This window comes from Stylophora pistillata, chromosome 14 (genome assembly GCF_964205215.1).
Source record: "Stylophora pistillata chromosome 14, jaStyPist1.2, whole genome shotgun sequence".
In the NCBI taxonomy this organism is placed as follows: Eukaryota; Metazoa; Cnidaria; class Anthozoa; order Scleractinia; family Pocilloporidae; genus Stylophora; species Stylophora pistillata.
In genome coordinates, this window is record NC_142532.1 from 1,180,952 (window position 1) to 1,197,716 (window position 16,765).

General features: G+C 40.1%; 3 protein-coding genes and 1 pseudogene across 3 annotated transcripts; all 4 read left to right on the forward strand.

The window, feature by feature from the left end:
- The first annotated feature begins 46 nt into the window (after positions 1 to 46).
- On the forward strand, positions 47 to 1,627 carry LOC111343530 (large ribosomal subunit protein uL10m). Its single transcript, XM_022950722.2, has 2 exons — positions 47 to 224; positions 670 to 1,627. Exons 1-2 carry the CDS (start codon positions 81 to 83, stop codon positions 1,180 to 1,182), a joined length of 657 nt encoding a protein of 218 aa, XP_022806457.2. The 5' UTR covers positions 47 to 80; the 3' UTR covers positions 1,183 to 1,627.
- Positions 1,628 to 2,496: 869 nt separating this feature from the next.
- Positions 2,497 to 6,366, forward strand: LOC111343529 (cyclic GMP-AMP synthase). The gene is made up of 3 exons (XM_022950721.2): positions 2,497 to 3,292; positions 4,352 to 4,433; positions 4,782 to 6,366. Exons 2-3 carry the CDS (start codon positions 4,402 to 4,404, stop codon positions 5,935 to 5,937), a joined length of 1,188 nt encoding a protein of 395 aa, XP_022806456.1. The 5' UTR covers positions 2,497 to 3,292; positions 4,352 to 4,401; the 3' UTR covers positions 5,938 to 6,366.
- A 4,051-nt stretch (positions 6,367 to 10,417) lies between these two features.
- Positions 10,418 to 11,128, forward strand: LOC111343517 (putative transposon-derived protein F52C9.6). Its single transcript, XM_022950706.2, has one exon. The coding sequence runs from the start codon at positions 10,418 to 10,420 to the stop codon at positions 11,126 to 11,128; it is 711 nt and encodes a 236-aa protein (XP_022806441.2).
- Positions 11,129 to 13,141: 2,013 nt separating this feature from the next.
- On the forward strand, positions 13,142 to 15,379 carry LOC111343518 (vesicular inhibitory amino acid transporter-like; annotated as a pseudogene).
- Positions 15,380 to 16,765: the final 1,386 nt, after the last annotated feature.

The window sequence follows — 16,765 nt, forward strand, 5'->3', positions numbered from 1 at the left end:
TGTATAAGGAATACAACAGAGAAGCACTGGGTAGTAGAGTTTATCCCATTCTCTCGCGATTTGGAAAAAAAAGTTCAAACATGGCGGCTGCAATGCTTGGAAACAGAACTAAATCTATTGGATTGCCCTTCGTGGCTTCGATTACAAAGTTGAAACTCATTTGTAACTTGTCCAACATGGCTGCACGTTGTAAAGCTGGGAGAAATAAGTTATATAAAGTCAAGGTGTGTTGAAGTATATTGTTTCAACTTGGTTTTCTTCTTAGGTTGTCCAGTAGCTACTTTACGCGTGTACTCCCAAATATTTATTTGTAAGGCTGCTACTGTGCCCTTTCATTCGTTTTCAAAAACCTCCGATTACCATTTCTTTGTTGGACTTTCTTCAAAGGATTCGAAATCAGTGAGTTCATTTCCCTATATCTCTCTATTACAATTGCACTGAAACTAATTCTCGGTGATGAAGACTTAAAACAATTGATAATTGGAGCGAATGGATCTTGGTAAATATTCAAGTTCAGCTTAACCATCAATGCACTGCCTTAAACCCTTTACACCCCGTCATCATAATCCAGATTCTCTTTACTCTTTTCTATACATTTCCTTTGGTACTGACCAGTAGAATACATACATGTGCAGGCAAAATACAAATGTTGTTATGTTTTGTTCACAGCCAAGCACCAGAAAACTCATGATAACAGAGGAAATCAGAAATGTGTTTGAAATGAATAACATGGTGATTGTTTGCCAATTCAGTGACATGAATACAGCCGAATGGGAAGATTTACGATACACCCTTGGCAAGGATGAAATCATGGTGAAGATGTTCCCAAACAAAATTACATGCAAGGCTTTGGAAAATACCAAATACAGAGAGATACTACCTCTGTTTCTGGCTGCAACAGTTGTCACATATTCCAAAGAAGCAAAAGTGAAGACATTACTCACAGAACTTAAGAAACAGCCAAAAATGGGGATATTGGGCGGAAAAGTTGATGAGAAGCTTCTTTCAAGAAAAGATGTGGTAGATTACGCTAAGTTGCCACACTTAACTGAACAACATGGCCAGTTATTGCACATGGTGACAGAACATTCTAGAAGGCTCACAACACTTCTTGAACAAAACCAAATGAATCTAATCACAAATTTGACACAATATGTCACTGAGGATGAAGTAAAAAGCTGAAAGACCTCCCTTCCTTCCCTCCCTCCTTTGACTGTGTAAATTTAACTTGCAATGAATGTCCTTGATAATTTTTAGTTCACTGGCTGTCTCTCAGAGTAATTTTTCACAACTATATCATGTCTGATTGTTATTTGTCAGTAATGCTTACAGAATAAGTTATTGTAAAAAGAGGGAGAAGAATTGAGAAGAAATGAACTAGAATCGTTGTGTTTGTTCTCAACTTTCCCAATAGCTTGATGAATAATGGTACGTGATAAATGATCTTGCCTTTTTCACAAATGTTGTTGGGTTGGACAGGAGTATGACAAGAAAGTGGGCACGAACAAGCATCTCAAAGCTCAAACTGTAAACCAAGACAAAGGTGAAGATCTCTCAATACCAGTGGTGAACTTTCTCCATTTGTCTTTCCACTAATGAGTGCTTGAATTAAAAATCTTGAAGATTATCAGTGTTCAGTATCTTGCTACTCTGATTTAGACTGATGATAGCTGAAAATCAAAAATTCAAATCGCAGTCTCATGGTTTTGTTTTGTTTTGTTTTTTTTTTTTAAAAAAGAGCTTTCAAACTCACATAGCAGATTTCCAGACAAATTTATAAAATAGTCCTGGACAGTCAACACTAACAGCCTGGGTGAACTGAGCTGGATATTCTTGTATGTATACACAGCTTTCAAACAGTTAGACAGAAACCTTGATACAAGTTATTTTTATTCATGAACTCTTTCATTCCCAAAATCTCATTAGTAATTCTCCTTACCGTCTGTCACACAATTCTAATGACATTAATTTGGAGAATTCAGTATTGGATCAACTAATAATCCCTTAATTGATAGATTTCTTTATTTTCAAGTTCTTGGGAAGGAGTGTCGAATGACAAGGATAGCTATGAATGAGACTCATCACATGTCTACTTGATTTGTAAGGAGAAATTCTTTCTTGGTCACACATGGGAGTAAAATGGTTAAATTTAAGGGGTGCTTTCATTTTATGCAACTTCCTCAACATTTCAGGAGTGTTCTTAACCTATCAGTGGTTTTTCATCACTATAAAAGACATCAGGAGATCTTTGCATGTGAATTGGTTGTACTGTTATGCCTTTTTTAACCCTCCGTGAGCTAACACACTATGAACAATTTGCCACAATAAAGACCATGACTTCAGAGAGCAGCTTAAAAGCCAATATAATGAAAATTCCTTAACTTAATGGTCCAACAATGGGAATGACCACACAGTATTCTTTTGAGTCAATAATTGGCTTGCAGTGGCACAAAACAACAGGATAGCACACATTATTTCAATCTGGCTACCCTTCAAGTGCACTTTTTCTGTGCTGACAATTTAAGTTTGGAAACGCATGATCCAGTTTCTGTTTATTTTTGTTCCAAACACAGCTTGACAAAACTAATTACATTTACCGGTAAGTTAAGGATCATTTTGATACAATGTAACTCGGACAACCTATAATCCTCGCATTATTTTCGAGGCATTTTACATCTTTGTACTCTTTCATGCACAAACAGCGGGAGCATTTAAAAGACGACATTCGTAGTCCAAGTTCCCATTAAAACCGCAAAGAGTTCTTCCACTGGTTTGAAATCAAACAATTACAAATATTGGTGTTACTTTTCCAAGTTCGTATGTAAAAAATGTCTCTCAATGCATCCACAAAATTAGTTTCTCCCCTCAAAGTTACGAAAATGTTCCATTTAGGCGGTAAATAATCCGTTCTGGTTAATGATGTCCCCCATGATCATCAGGTTTTTCAAGCAACTTCTCAATCCCAATGGCGATCACAAATGCTCCAACTCCCCACCAAAATCCAGGAAGAAACTTGCGAAGGTTTGCGTGCTTGTTTATGGAAGGATGGTATCTCCAGGCCTCAAATCGCTCCCAAGGATCTTTCCGGACATTCCTTGCAGAGGGCATGTCTCAATAGATCGTCAAAATGTAGGGAAACTTTCAACTCTTTCCAAATCTTCAACACTCGATATATTTAGTAGCCAAGCCTTTTGCGACAACGCACAGGGTTATGGGATAGCCTTAATGACACAGTTGTAAACATCTCAATGATGAGACTTTAAAAGAAGTCCACAAGTAAATACTTGATGAGGTGACTATGCTTTCTTCTTGATTATTTTTTTTATACCAAGGTCTGTTTAATGATGTGGGTTTATGTACCATTTAGGGCGTAGCTTCATCGCATAATCAACATTTTTCCGTATCATTATCGATGTATTCGATCGGCGAAGCATTCGCGTGGCTTGGCTGCGGGCGAAACTGAGAGGAAAATTATTCTCAGCGAAACAGGTGTTTTGATGAAATTTTCCTTCGAAATATCAGCTCAGTAGAAATTTAAAAGTTGACTTAAATCAAATGTTTTGAGTCGCTACGTCGATTACATCACAGAAAACCAGAGACAGTTTTAAAATTATTTGTGGTTCACAATTTTATAAGCATCCGAAGGTGCGGTACCGGGACCAGCAAATTGGTTTACTTATTATTCAATCACAAGCTTCTTGATTTAAGTTTTATCCAAAATTCGACGGCAAGATTTCCGCGCAGTTCATTACCTCATTGCATGCAGGTCTTCGACAATTGCGAAAACAATAGATTGCCTTTGAGACGACGGCTTTGTTTGAGAATAATACGGAGTTCTACGAATATCTTTCCAATTTGATGAGGTTTTTTTTTTATGTTTCCTGAAGATCGAGAGAGTAAGGGCTACTATAGACTTCATTATTTGGCGATTTTCAAATGAAATATACAGAAGGGACTTGTTAGTGGAATGTAGATTACTAACAGATGTAAATTTTTAGTCTGTAAAAATTGGTGGTAGCAATTCCTGCTAAGCAAAGTCAGTTTGCGTTATTTAATGCCAGTGATACTCTCCTATGAAATCCGATTTCAGCTTAAGTTCCTTCAACGGTGTTTTGAAGTACTAGACAGATGTTTTTGCTTCTCAAGCTGCTCTTACCTCAAGGCATAGATATGAAATGAATATTTTACCAAAAGTTAAAAATACAAGGAGTATATGCTCATCAGAGCGATCAGGTGGAATTGTACCTCAAGGCAAGTCTGAAAAAAGAGAGTCAACAAAAACACACCGATAACTGTGACTTAATAACACTTCAAGACTGACGTGATAACCATTTTACTTTCTAATACTCAGAGCTAAGGCAAAATTGCGGACGGCTCAACTTGATCGGTGAGCAGCAGAAGATGGGAGGCCAAGAATCAACAATGAAATTAAGGTACAGGTCGCTAGATATTATGTAAATATAGGAAAATATGTATTGATCTACGAACGCTTTCCAGTGTTGATACTCCTTCGATCTGTTAAGAGAATTTAAGATATACATTTTGTTTTGGCAGGGGAACGGGAAAGCAAGTTAGAAGAGGGGGAGAAAGGGATGGTGGGGGGAGAGGGGATGGGGCCTTGGAAAATTTGGAGAAAATGCTGAAGGGAAAGGGGGAGGGGGGTACGGAAGGTAGACCGGACAGTACGTTTCTTTGGCACTTGCTCGTCGTAGATATGTTAAAATACTTATCAACAGAAAATATTTTTGTCAACAATTGCATTGAAATGTGAATCATTGCAGAGATGACCAAGACCCGAAATCATTTGACGACATCTCGTCCGCCGGGACACCAAGTACCAGTTCTCCGCGGTTTACGTCTACCGACATGTTGTACACTGCGGCTTCGGCACCAGAACTGAGATCGAACCCTATCAGACCTAAGGAGTTGCTAAGAAACCTGCGAAAGTACCATAAAGATACAGTCCGCTTACCAGCTAGCGACACACAGTGGGCTAAACAGCTTGTCTACAGCCAAACCCAGAAACTCCTCGAGTTTTGCAAACGGGAGACAGCGGTCATTCGTAATATGGAGTACGCGGGCTCTATGTATGAGAGACTGGAAACTAAGAACAACAGTGATTTTGATGTTATGGTTGTCTTAAAGACGGGTTCAGAAGATGTTTCAGTTGAAGAAGTTGTTCCAGGACTGTATACAAAACTAAAACTGAACACTGAACAAGCTGACACGAAACTTGTCAAGTTTACAGACACCCGGGACTACCTGCGCCCAGATAAGATGCAAAATTTGCTTGACAAGGTAGCCCAGGCTTGGACTGAGAGCTCGAAAAGATTCTCTGATGGAACCAGAGTGCGGACTCACAGGCATGGTGCAGCGGTTGAGATGATTGTCCGGGATACTAACAGAGGAGGCTCTGTAACCGCGCAGTTGGTGCCTTGTCTGAGGATCGAGGATGACACCGGAATGCCGCGATATTTCGTGCCGTGCGCATTTCAGGAATACACGAGATTCGAGTTGGGAAATAACACAGAGCGTTCGATTTTGTGGCGGAAAACGTTTTCGTTGCGTGAAAGAGAGTTGCTGTCTAGTTTAGACCATTCTGGAAGTACTTGTCGTACGGAATGCCTAAAAATTCTCAAATTCCTTTTCAGCTCGGACAGAAAGCTACGCGCTTTTCATTTCTACCAGCTGAAAACTGCCTTTCTACACTATCGTAGTCTTGATCAAGACTGGCGCTCAGATGAGCTTGGGGAGAGATTCCTGGGAATGTTGAGATACATTCGGGAGTGTATCATGAAAAAAGATCTGCCGCATTACTTCGTACCCAGTGTTAATCTGATCAAAGGGCTCAATGGTTCGTCACTTAACAGCGTCCAGGCAAGACTGCAACAGTTACTCACAGATGAAAAACAGCTGTTCTATGCAATTTCAGGGTGAACTGCAAGTTATGATCAAAGAACTCTGCTAATCTTTCAGAATTTTACCATTTTAGTTGTAGTAAAAAAATAAACTTTTCGAATACGCACAAATCAATTAACAAGTGATGAAAAACTTTCATTTCACAAACTTATGCAACTCGGCTTATGTTTCAGTGATCTGATCGCTGGTTAGCATATTTTAAATTAGAGCAAACAGTTGCGAAGAAGTTTATTGCACGATTAAAAAATACATAGTGAAAAAATGGACATTAACGCGCCGCGCAGAACTGTGGGCGCGCGAACGTCAGTTTTTTTTACTGATTTTTTTATCGATCGCGCGACGGACTTCCCAAGCATGGACTGTTCACAGTTTAGATTATATTGTGAATTGTAAACTATACTAACATATACGTGTTTGAAGTAAAAATAGGACGACTTTCTGCAACAATATTATGCGTCAGATACATCTCATTAAAATTTCTCTTGAGAACATAACACAATGGTTGGTTATCAAAGAGAATCCAAGTTGGCGTGAATTTTTGTTAAATTAGCGAAACGAAACATTTGTCAATGATGACTTGTTTACGCTTCTTTTCCGTCCTGCCCCTTGAACCTTTTTGCTTTGAAAGTCAATTCTTCGCTTTAGAACGAACGAGGATCTTGATATGCTTGAGATACTGGGATAAAAAAAGGGCTGGAGCAGTTTCCTCTGTTTTGTCGCTATTGGTAGGATCAACCACATCGAGAGGATCTTAATGGCGTTTGATCGTCAGCCATCAATCGGCCTAAACGAAGCTCGGATAATTTGGTTATGTTATGTAAACTGGGGTGTTTTACATGGATTTCTAGCCCTAACAAAAGCCGAAAATGGCCACGTGTAAAATTACGACAATTTTTAACTTGTGTTGGGTATCGCCAATCGGCTGCTAACCTGACGTCCATCGCCTTTCGCGGCACTCTGTTGGGTTTCGGAATGAATAGCAAAGCGTTCACCATTTTCAATGTAAGACCGTTCGTCAAATTCTTAACGTAAGTTTAAGCCTATGGCATTTACATAATAACAAAATAATACATTTTTGCTTGTAGATATGGGATTTCTCTTCTCGCGTTCAACAACAAGTTAGCGCGGTGTGCCGGAGAAATTCCATATCCATACACGCCCAATTATCGTCTGTGTCAATAACGTCAATTTGGCGGAGTAAGGAGTTTTAATCTACGTTACTTTCCAAAACAAGTGGTTTTTCTTTAGCTACAAACGAGCCAAGAACATTCTGTGGAGCCAAAACGTCATGGATCTCCATGAAAACGTTTAGTGACTTTGAACATACTTGCTCTTTCACTAATTTTTGTGACTTTACTGAGTCAGCAGTACCTAAGGAAATGATTGATTAAATAAATCTTCGCTAATTTCTTCTCTTTTGCCTAATGGGAACGGTCATTAGCACATAACGAGGGGGTTATACGAGTTCGCTCTAATTTCTAAAAATAGCTTGCTAGTGCCACGTGGTCCCATGTGTAATTAAATTTGGGCTCGGTCCATTGGACTCATTTCAATTTGAGCTGTACCGACTGGCAAAGATTCTAGCAACCCAGTGATAACTCGATTTGGAGCTAACACAAATGATGTCTGGAGATGGAGAGTTACGTGGTAAGACGTGTTCTGAGATGTCGACCTCGTACAATGTGTTATTGAATCAAATCTGAACAAATGTATTTATATATGGGTTAAGAGCACACGGTATGAGCTGTAAATTTATAAGGTAACACCAAAATGAATTAAAGGTTCGGCTTAATACAAGTGGGTGTTTATTCCAGTTTGAAGACGCACCATTTCAAGACTTATAGTGACGAATCCCATTTATTCAGTCATGATTCCAGTAAGTTCGCAGACTCAGGTAGGCATCTTGGCCAGCCATAATATAAATTAAAATACCCGGCTTTTCATATGTTTACGGCTTTGAGTGTAATCTTTATTCATTCTCGGTCAAATCTCATGAAGAATACGGTAGATTCAAATGCAAAGAGTTTCTAAAGCTGACTGTTTTTAGAGCGTCTAAAGGAGTTGCGTGTTGTGTGTAGAGATGTGCACAATACGTGATAACTCTCAACCGAATAAAAGAAAAACAAAGTAAAAAGAAAAACTGCAAGAGACGAGCCGCCAGACCGTTTAAAGTTCTTTTAAAACTCATTATTTTAGACGCTTGCCAAGAGCAGTTTCGGATCTCCAAGAATCTTTGGAACGTTCGGCAGTCTCTAGGTTTCCGAATATATTCCCTTGACAAACCTACACAAACCTAGCGATTTTATTCGCCGATCACCCGGTACAGCGATTTCGATTTTTGCCGACTGCCACTGAGTAAATATATCTTATTATTAAAAACTGGATCATTGGATAATGCAATTCAAGACTTTTTATTGGCTTAGCCATTATGGTATATCAGCCAATATACCATAATCTACAAATATGGTAAGCGTACGCGTCAGCTTAAAATCAAAAGGGAGCTAAAAAATCCAGTTTCTTCTTACAAAATAATAATTTCTTGGGAGCGTTTTTAATAAAACAATTATTCCACTCGCGCTTGTTGGATATGAGATGATTATAGCCAACTCGGCGCTACGCGCCTCGTTGGCTATCTATCATCTCATATCCAACGCGCGCTCGTGGAATAATTGTTAATTAGACGTTTTAGGAGAAGAGATTTGTTAAACAATTTAACTATAACGAATTGCGATAAAATCGAAAATTTAAAAAAAATTAAAAACCACATTGGTTTAAGAAAAATACGACGACGTTTCGACGTTCGCTTAACGTCATTATCAAGTCAATAAAGAGTGAAACAACAAAATTGAAAATATTTAAATAACAAAGAATTCACACGCAGAGGTCACATATTCGCGCGCAGAGTCGCGTGAAGAATTTGGCACGAACAGTCTTTCTGAGTATTTAACTCGGGGCTCAGTTCTCTAATGAATAACATCTCAAAAATTAGATAATAAAACTCTGATCTACATTTCTTTAGAACAGAAAATTGCCTATCAACCAAATCAATATATCAACCGTGTTGCTCAAGATGCCTCCCGATTGCAGAATATTTGTGTTCGTTAATGCGCTGGTGTGAGTGTCGGGCGGTATACCCGACATAATCTGCGTCGCACAGATCACATTCGAATTGGAGATACCTTGTGAGATGCCTGATATAGAACCAGCCAACACACCTTTACAGGTCAATGAGAACAGGCCGGGCAAAATAGAGATCAAGAGAGCCATCAAACGAAGAATGGAAAAGCAGCAGGACCTGACGCCATACCACCAGAAGCCATCAAGACAGATTTAAGTACCTAGACAGAATTGCTTTACGAGCTGTTTGGGGAGATCTGGGAGACAAATGAGGAACCGGATGACTGGAAAGAAAGCTACCTGATCAAATTACCAAAGAAGGGAGACCAAAGGGAATGCTAGAACTGGAGAGGCATCATGCTGCTATCAACACAGGGGGCTCAGACAAGCGACGAGTCTGGTTGTTTATTCGAAATATAAAGGAATGTATGGGAGAATATTGATGAGTCTTATTATCGTAAACTTATATCATGAAATGTCTGAGTTAAAGCTCAAACTAAATGTAAACCTACCTCACTTGTTGTGTATTGTCATTTCTGTGGCTCTAAATGGCGAGTTTGAGCGATTTGGTGGGTTTTGCGTCGACTGTTACTATACGTTATAAGAAGGAGAAATAACGTATGGTAACAGTCGACGCAAAACCCACCAAATCGCTAAAATTCGCCATTTAGAGCCACAGAAACGACAATACACAGCAAGTGAGGTAGGTTTACATTTATTTTTAGCTTCAACTCAGACATTTCATGATATAAGTTTACGATAATAAGACTCTTCAATATTCTCCCATACATTCTTTATATTTCGAATAAACAACCAGACTCGTCGCTTGTCTGGGCTCCCTGTGCTATCAACTGCCGGAAAAGTGCTGAGCAGAATAATCTTGGAGAGACTGACGGTGGTAGTGGACAAACGACTGAGGGATGAGCAAGCTGGATTTCGTATTGCCCCCTCGAGGATTATCTTGGAGCAGTCGCTCGAGTGGAACTCTCCCGTCTACACGACCTTTGTTGATTTTGAGAAGGCCTTTAACAGCGTTGATAGAGCCGTGTTTTAGAAGTTATTACGTCATTACGGCATCCCCGAGAAGTACATTACCCTTATACAGAAGACCTATGACAACTACAGCTGCAGGGTAATTCACAACGGCTTCCTTTCTGAATTGGTTGAGATGCTCACCTGAATACGCCAGGGTTGTTTCTTATCGCCCTTTCTGTTCCTGCTGGTCATCGACTGGATAAGGCGACAGACAACAGAGAAACATCGAGATGGCAGACAGGGGACCCTCGTGACTCGGTTAGAAGATCTAGACTTCGCGGACGATGTAGCCTTACTCTCACACAGTCACCAGGGCATGCAATCCAAACTAACACGAATGACCAAGATGTCAGCAAATGCAGGCCTTAGAATCAACAAATCTAAGACAAAGGGCATGAAAATTAACACCAGTAATGCAGACAGGCTGGAATTGGAGGGGGAAGACATCCAGGAAGTGGAGGACTTAGTCTACCTTGGCAGTAACATCAGCAAGGATGGGGGGGCTGATCGAGACGTACAAGGGAGGATCGGGAAGGCAAGAACTGCTTTGACAACTCAACGTCCTGTGTGGAATTCTAAAACAATCTCCAGAAAGACCAAACTACGGATTTTTAACACCAACGTGAAATCCCTCCTCCTGTATGGGTCAGAGACATGGAGGATAACAAAAGCAACCTCCAACAAACTGCAGTGCTTTGTCAATAAATGCTTACGGTCCATGATGGACGTACACTTGCCCGAGGTCATAAGGAATGAAGATTTGTGTGCAAGAACTGATCAGGAACGAATTGATATCCAGATTAGAAGGCACAAATGGGGTTGGATAGGGCACAGCCTCAGAAAACCGAGCAGCAATGTTACCAGGCATGCACTGAGGTGGAACCCACAAGGGAAGAGAAAACAAGGCCGTCCTAGAAACAGCTGGAGGAGAGCCGTGGACAAGGAGGCGGCCAAGGCAGGCTACACCTGGAATGAAATAGAGAAGCTGGCCTGGGATAGAAGGAGATGGCATGAGGTTTCATTGGACCTATGCTCCACAGGGAGTGAAAAGGGATAAGCAGCTATGCGCTGGTGTAAGTGTTGGACGGTATACCCGACATAACCTGCGTCGCACAGATCACATCCGAATTTATAAACCACGCATCGATTATTGACAATAGGGGGTTCTTCTCTTTTAGAGCGAGAATTTGGCCAATCTTCTTGGTCTGAAAGACGGATTTAATTTCGACACCAATGTTAGCGCTCAAAATTTTCATTGGCTTCTTTACAGAGTTAGCTGATTGTTGATCTTTAAATGGTAATGGGACCCTGATGGTAGAGCTGTCATCTCTAGTATTCTTGGCTGCATCGATGTTGTCGATATCACGCAAAAACTTATTGGTCGCGGAATTGATCAAGACAATTGGGTAGTCGAGGTTGAGGAAAGTAGAGCGAAGCTTGTTACATTCAGCAGAAAACGCGGTAGGAGTAGATGACAGCTGATATGCACGATGGATCATAGTGGTGAGTAAGTAATCTTTGTACCGTTTGTCCACATGGCTGTGGTTGTGCAAGAGTAAACCAGTATTTGTGGACTTTCTGTAGACTGATGTTTCGAGCCTGTTGCCACTTTTGGTGCTGTTCATGCCAACAAAAGGGATAGTATTCTGTTCAGCTATCTCCATAGTGAATTTCAAGTTTCTGTGGCAGGAGTTCAATTTGTCGAGGATAATGGTAGCTTCGTTTAGGTCAGGCATGATGGCCAAGGTGTCATCCACGTAGCGCTTATAGAAAGAGGGGAGCTCGTTTTTCCCCTTCAGTTTTTCTTCTACAGAGCACATAAGCGTATTGGCCAATAATGGCCCCAGGGAAGAACCCATAGCCACGTACGCCTTCTAACTGTTCATAAAGCGTGCCATCCAGTTGAAAAAGTTGGTTTGTAGTTGCAAGCTCAAGCAGTTCCCTAAGTTGGTCTTTAGTGAGGTTTAGGTCGTAACTGTCTTTGAACCAGTTGTCATTGAAAGCTTTCTCCACAAGTATTGTGATCGTTTCGTGAGCAGGAACATTGGTGTACAGAGCAGTTACATCATAGGATACCAGCATATGATCAACATCAACAGAGGTGTTTTTGATATCTTGGGAGAATTGGAAGATATCACTGATGGTGTACGCACTAGTTGACAGAGGCTTTAATTCTCATCTAGCCATTTTGCCAGAGGGTTAGTTGTAGGTTCCAGTTGCGGATAATATCGGTCTCATAGACAGTTCAGGCTTGAGTGTCTTGGGTAACCCATACATATGGGAAAGTCTGGAGCCTTTTGGACAGAGTGCATCAGCGAGTGCGTGATTTAGGCAAGATGCTGTGTACTTTGATGTTAAGTTTGTTCTCTTTTCCTAGCAAGGGATGATAATGCTTGGGTGGTTTCCCGCCGTTTTTCGACGCTCAGTGCTGCATTGGATACATTTGGTGGAATCACGAACAGAAGCGTCGCACAGTAGCCGTAGTTGTAGTGTTCCACGGTCAGTGAAACATTCGGATTCAATCAATTTACATGCACACAAAAACAGATACAACTCAACACTCGACCATGTGCTTTTTTAATTCCCCTAATTCCTTTCGGTCGTACACGATTACATCCTAGATACTACAGTCTCTCCCTTTTCCGAATGAGTTGTCCAGTCCAGTTTCTTAAACAAAATAACAATACGTACTATCACCATTTCCGAATGGCTCTAAACTGAACAAAAAAAAACTCCAATGTCCAACAATGTCCAATATCAACACATAATGACATATTCGTAAAGGTAAAATGTCCCTCTCAAAGCAGTAAACAAAGTCTTAGCCAAGGTCATAATCTCTTAGCCTCTCAGGTTGACGATTGCGCCTTGGCCTTTGCCTTTCTTAAACAACAGCGAGACAATGCTGAGTTGAAACTCTTGGTTCCTTTTCTAAACTAGTTTCTGGGTCCTTGGCTGTTGTTCGGTGTACTTCACCAAGTTCTTCTCGCGTTCTTGCCTCTTCAGGTTCAAATTTGGTCATAATTAATAAACGTCAGTTGCATTGCGTAAATTTGCCCCGTATTTATCAAAGATGGATTTTTCATTGATGTTAAAACATAAAAGTGATGGTTTCACATATAAGGTTTTTCGTATTTCATCAAGTAATTTTTAACAGTGCCATGAGCGTTTTGGATTTTCATTTAAAATATGGAATGTGATGGCAGGTCGAAATTTTCCTCAAATATTCTTACTTAGACAGGTCCTTTGCAGAACTTTTTCTGGTCATACCTTATATTTCACCCGACGAATGACTGGCAGTATGCGGTCAACGTTGATCGTGTGACATTTCAGTTTGTTCTTCACAACGATAAAGTGTGAACCACAACCTTTTCCGCGTGTTTACTGACTTTTCCTGGTTTCTCATTTTTCAAACAAAACTCTCTCGATTTGAGGGGAGGGGAAGGGAGTTTAGAAGCTTTGATTCTACAGTTATTATTAAACACAGTTGTTACGGTCTATATCTAAACCGTGTAACTTATATTCCCAAGGTATAACAAGATTGTTTCGCTTAGCAAAGCTTGGCAAAGTGCCTGAAACCACCGGCTATCATTTGTTGAAGAACCATGATGAAAGAGGAGAGGAAGAAAAAGGAGAAAAAGAAGATGAAACACAAGTCCGGATCCAAGAAGATTCGGTTGATCAAAATGAAGGGCCCGAAGAAAGGTCGACCTTATGGAAAGCGGTTGTTAACCTTACGAGTGATATCGAGGGCACAGGCCTCCTTGCTCTGCCTTACGTGATTGCTCGGAGTGGCCTGGTAACAATAGCAGCTCTGGTCTTAGTTCCTTTTATCACCTACTACACTGGAGCCATATTGATAGAGTGCCTATATGAGACCAACAACGAAGGTGAAAGAATTCGAGTCAGGTCCAACTATAAGGAGCTTGGTAGAGCCTGTTGGCCTCGCTTTGGTGGTGCCATAGTTACCGCTGTCCAGTTGATTGAGCTGTTCATGCTGGCGTCTTTCTATCTTGTCTTATGCGCCTCGCTCACAGGCAATATATTTCCAGGGATACCAGTGTCTGATAAAATGTGGATGGTCATTGCAGCTACAATTGGGTTCCCGACAATTTTCGTAAAGAATCTCTCCAGGTTGCATGGTTCAGTTTAGTGAGTGTTGTAGCTTTATTTGTAGCAGTAGTAGCTGTCTATTTCGGAATAGTGCATGGATCCAGGTGGAATTTTAGCTTTGTATTAATCTGGAATATCGATGACGTGCCAGTCTCATTAGCAATCATAATCTTCAGCTACATTTGTCATCCTGTACTGCCATGTATCGAGGAAAGCTTGCAAAACAGGTCACAGTTCCGCAAGATTCTTGCGATATCTTATACCTTCGTTGCAATTCTCAAAATTGTTTTTTCGGTTTGTGCTTTCTTGTCGTTTAGCCCAAATATTCCAGATCTGATTGTAAACAGTCTTCCGATGGGAGTTCTACGGATGTTTGTCAATGGATTTTTGATTTTAAATGTCCTCTTGTCATATCCTTGCCTTGTCATTACCATAATTCACACAATCGAGGAAATTGTTTCAGTGGATTCACTTCCATTCAGATGTCCCGAGTTTGTTTGGTTCATTGGCATTCGAGTGTTCACAAACTTTCTAACACTTCTTCCCGCGATTTCCATTCCATATTTTGCACTTTTTATGTCATTTATCGGGAGTTTAACTGGGTCCTGTGTTGCTTTAATTTTTCCTGCAATTTTTCACCTCATCATCCAAAAGGACGACCTGAAATTATATCACATCGTTTTCGATATATCGGTGATATTTGTTGGAGTCTTTTCAAGTTTGTTCGGTTTAATTTTCACCGGGAAGAAACTCCTTCAACATTTACCTAACTGAAAAATGTTATCTTGTGGGTTGTTTTTGTTTTGTTTTGTTTTGTCTAGTTATTATTTTGACACGGTAGTATAATTTGTTCCACTGATTCCCAGGGAATCGAATGTTAGCAAATAGCCTAGCAGTTGGCTAAGATCGCTCTGACGAAGGGCTAACGCTCGAAACGTCAGCTTTTTTATTCGTTACGGTGGCCAATTCAGTTACAATTTCAACTTAGTTGATATAACCAAATTACCAAGATCGAGGAAGTCTTTTGCGATATCAAATAGTTTGATAGTTTGATCTATCCCTTGGGTAAATTTATATAAAAAGGGTAAGCTTTTTTTTTTTTTTACCAAACTTTACACAATAACCATATTAACTGTATTAGTATGACTTTTCACTGCCCAGTCTGGCAAACTTCCATTGACTAAGGCAAGTCGCAAGTAAGAAGGACATATGAGAAGCTACAACCATTCCCTGATTCCCTAATTACTTATGGTCTGGAATCTTATTTTTAGGTGTTTTCTTTCGTAGGTAGAAAGCAAAAAGGTTTGAAAAACTGTAATCACTGTAGAGAGATAAAAGAAATAAATCGGTTACAGAAGTGACTTTTTGTCTCATTTGTGTTAACATATTACCTCATTTTGGTCTCCTGAAATGTTTATAACTTTTCTCAGGGAATACTCTATTGGAAAATTTCATTGCACGCTAACGAATTGAATACGTGCGAGTGCCTAGAATATTGGTTTACATGTTCGATTTTATAGCTATCAACACGTTATTTAAAAACTAAGAATCACTGCGTGGTTTGGGGCTCACCACTTTCGATTAATCTTTTATATTGCCCTTTTCCGAGCTTGGCTCCAGGCCTTTATCCTTTAACCCTCAGGAGTAAGCGACATTAATTTTCCTATCCATTTCAATACATTAAAACCGATCAGCTCTGTCGTCCCAGGCAGGGCAGAGAGAGATTGAGAACCTCTCTCCGCACTGGTCTTAGGCCACCGCCTTATAGACCCATCTTCTTGGCCTCGCCCTATTGCCGGTTTTCACTGTCATAGAATCATCAAGATTATTCAACAAATAAAGTCAAGAATGAAGAAGATAAAAGAAGATGAATATTGACAGTCTCGCAAAGATTCAGGTCTTTGCGATGTTTCGTGCGGGAGGTATTCCAAGAAATGTTTTACTCAAATCTATAAGGCTTTGCATAGAGGCGCCATATCTGATTCCCTCCGAGAGGCAAAAATCTGGCGGCCAGAAGCTAGCAAGAACTTATGTCATCGAGTTTTACTCTACAAAGCGTGTGGTCGTCTTCTGAGGGCTCATAAACATATATATATTTACTCTCATACATGGACTGTTCAAATTGTGAAATCTCAGCGGATAGGTCACTTTCAGTTTAACATGCGTGACAGCATTCTCGGCCGCCATTATAATATCGTGTCACACAAATGCTTAGAAATTCAACCTTGCTTTAACACAAGCTTTTTAAACAACTAACCAAACTAAAGTCTCAAAAGGATTGATAATTGCTTATTTTTTAATTTCGATGACGTCATGTGAAAGCCATGACCACTTATTTTTTTATATTTTTGTAAAAATAATTTTTCCGCAATTTTTCTTTTTTTACTTTTACCGTTTAGAGAGATAAATCTTTCTTATTTCATAGAATGTCGATCGTTTAATTGACCAGGAGATTTTACACCGCACCAGTCAGAGAGTCTCAACTTGATGACGGCTTTTACTGCGTACAACTTTTCCTTCACGCGGTCTATCTCCTCGTAGCAAATACACTCCTCGCTTTGGCAGCAAATTCAGTCAAACAATT

What these genes read in the sequence shown, in the direction of transcription:
- LOC111343529 (XM_022950721.2), top strand. Translation starts at nt 4,402, where the DNA reads ATGGGAGGCCAAGAATCAACAATGAAATTAAG. An exon ending in GAATCAACAATGAAATTAAG is followed by an intron (nt 4,434 to 4,781) that starts GTACAGGTCGCT and finishes GAATCATTGCAG; the next exon opens with AGATGACCAAGACCCGAAAT.
- LOC111343530 (XM_022950722.2), top strand. Translation starts at nt 81, where the DNA reads ATGGCGGCTGCAATGCTTGGAAACAGAACTAAATCTATTGGATTGCCC. An exon ending in ATAAGTTATATAAAGTCAAG is followed by an intron (nt 225 to 669) that starts GTGTGTTGAAGT and finishes TTTTGTTCACAG; the next exon opens with CCAAGCACCAGAAAACTCAT.
- LOC111343517 (XM_022950706.2), top strand. Translation starts at nt 10,418, where the DNA reads ATGTCAGCAAATGCAGGCCTTAGAATCAACAAATCTAAGACAAAGGGC.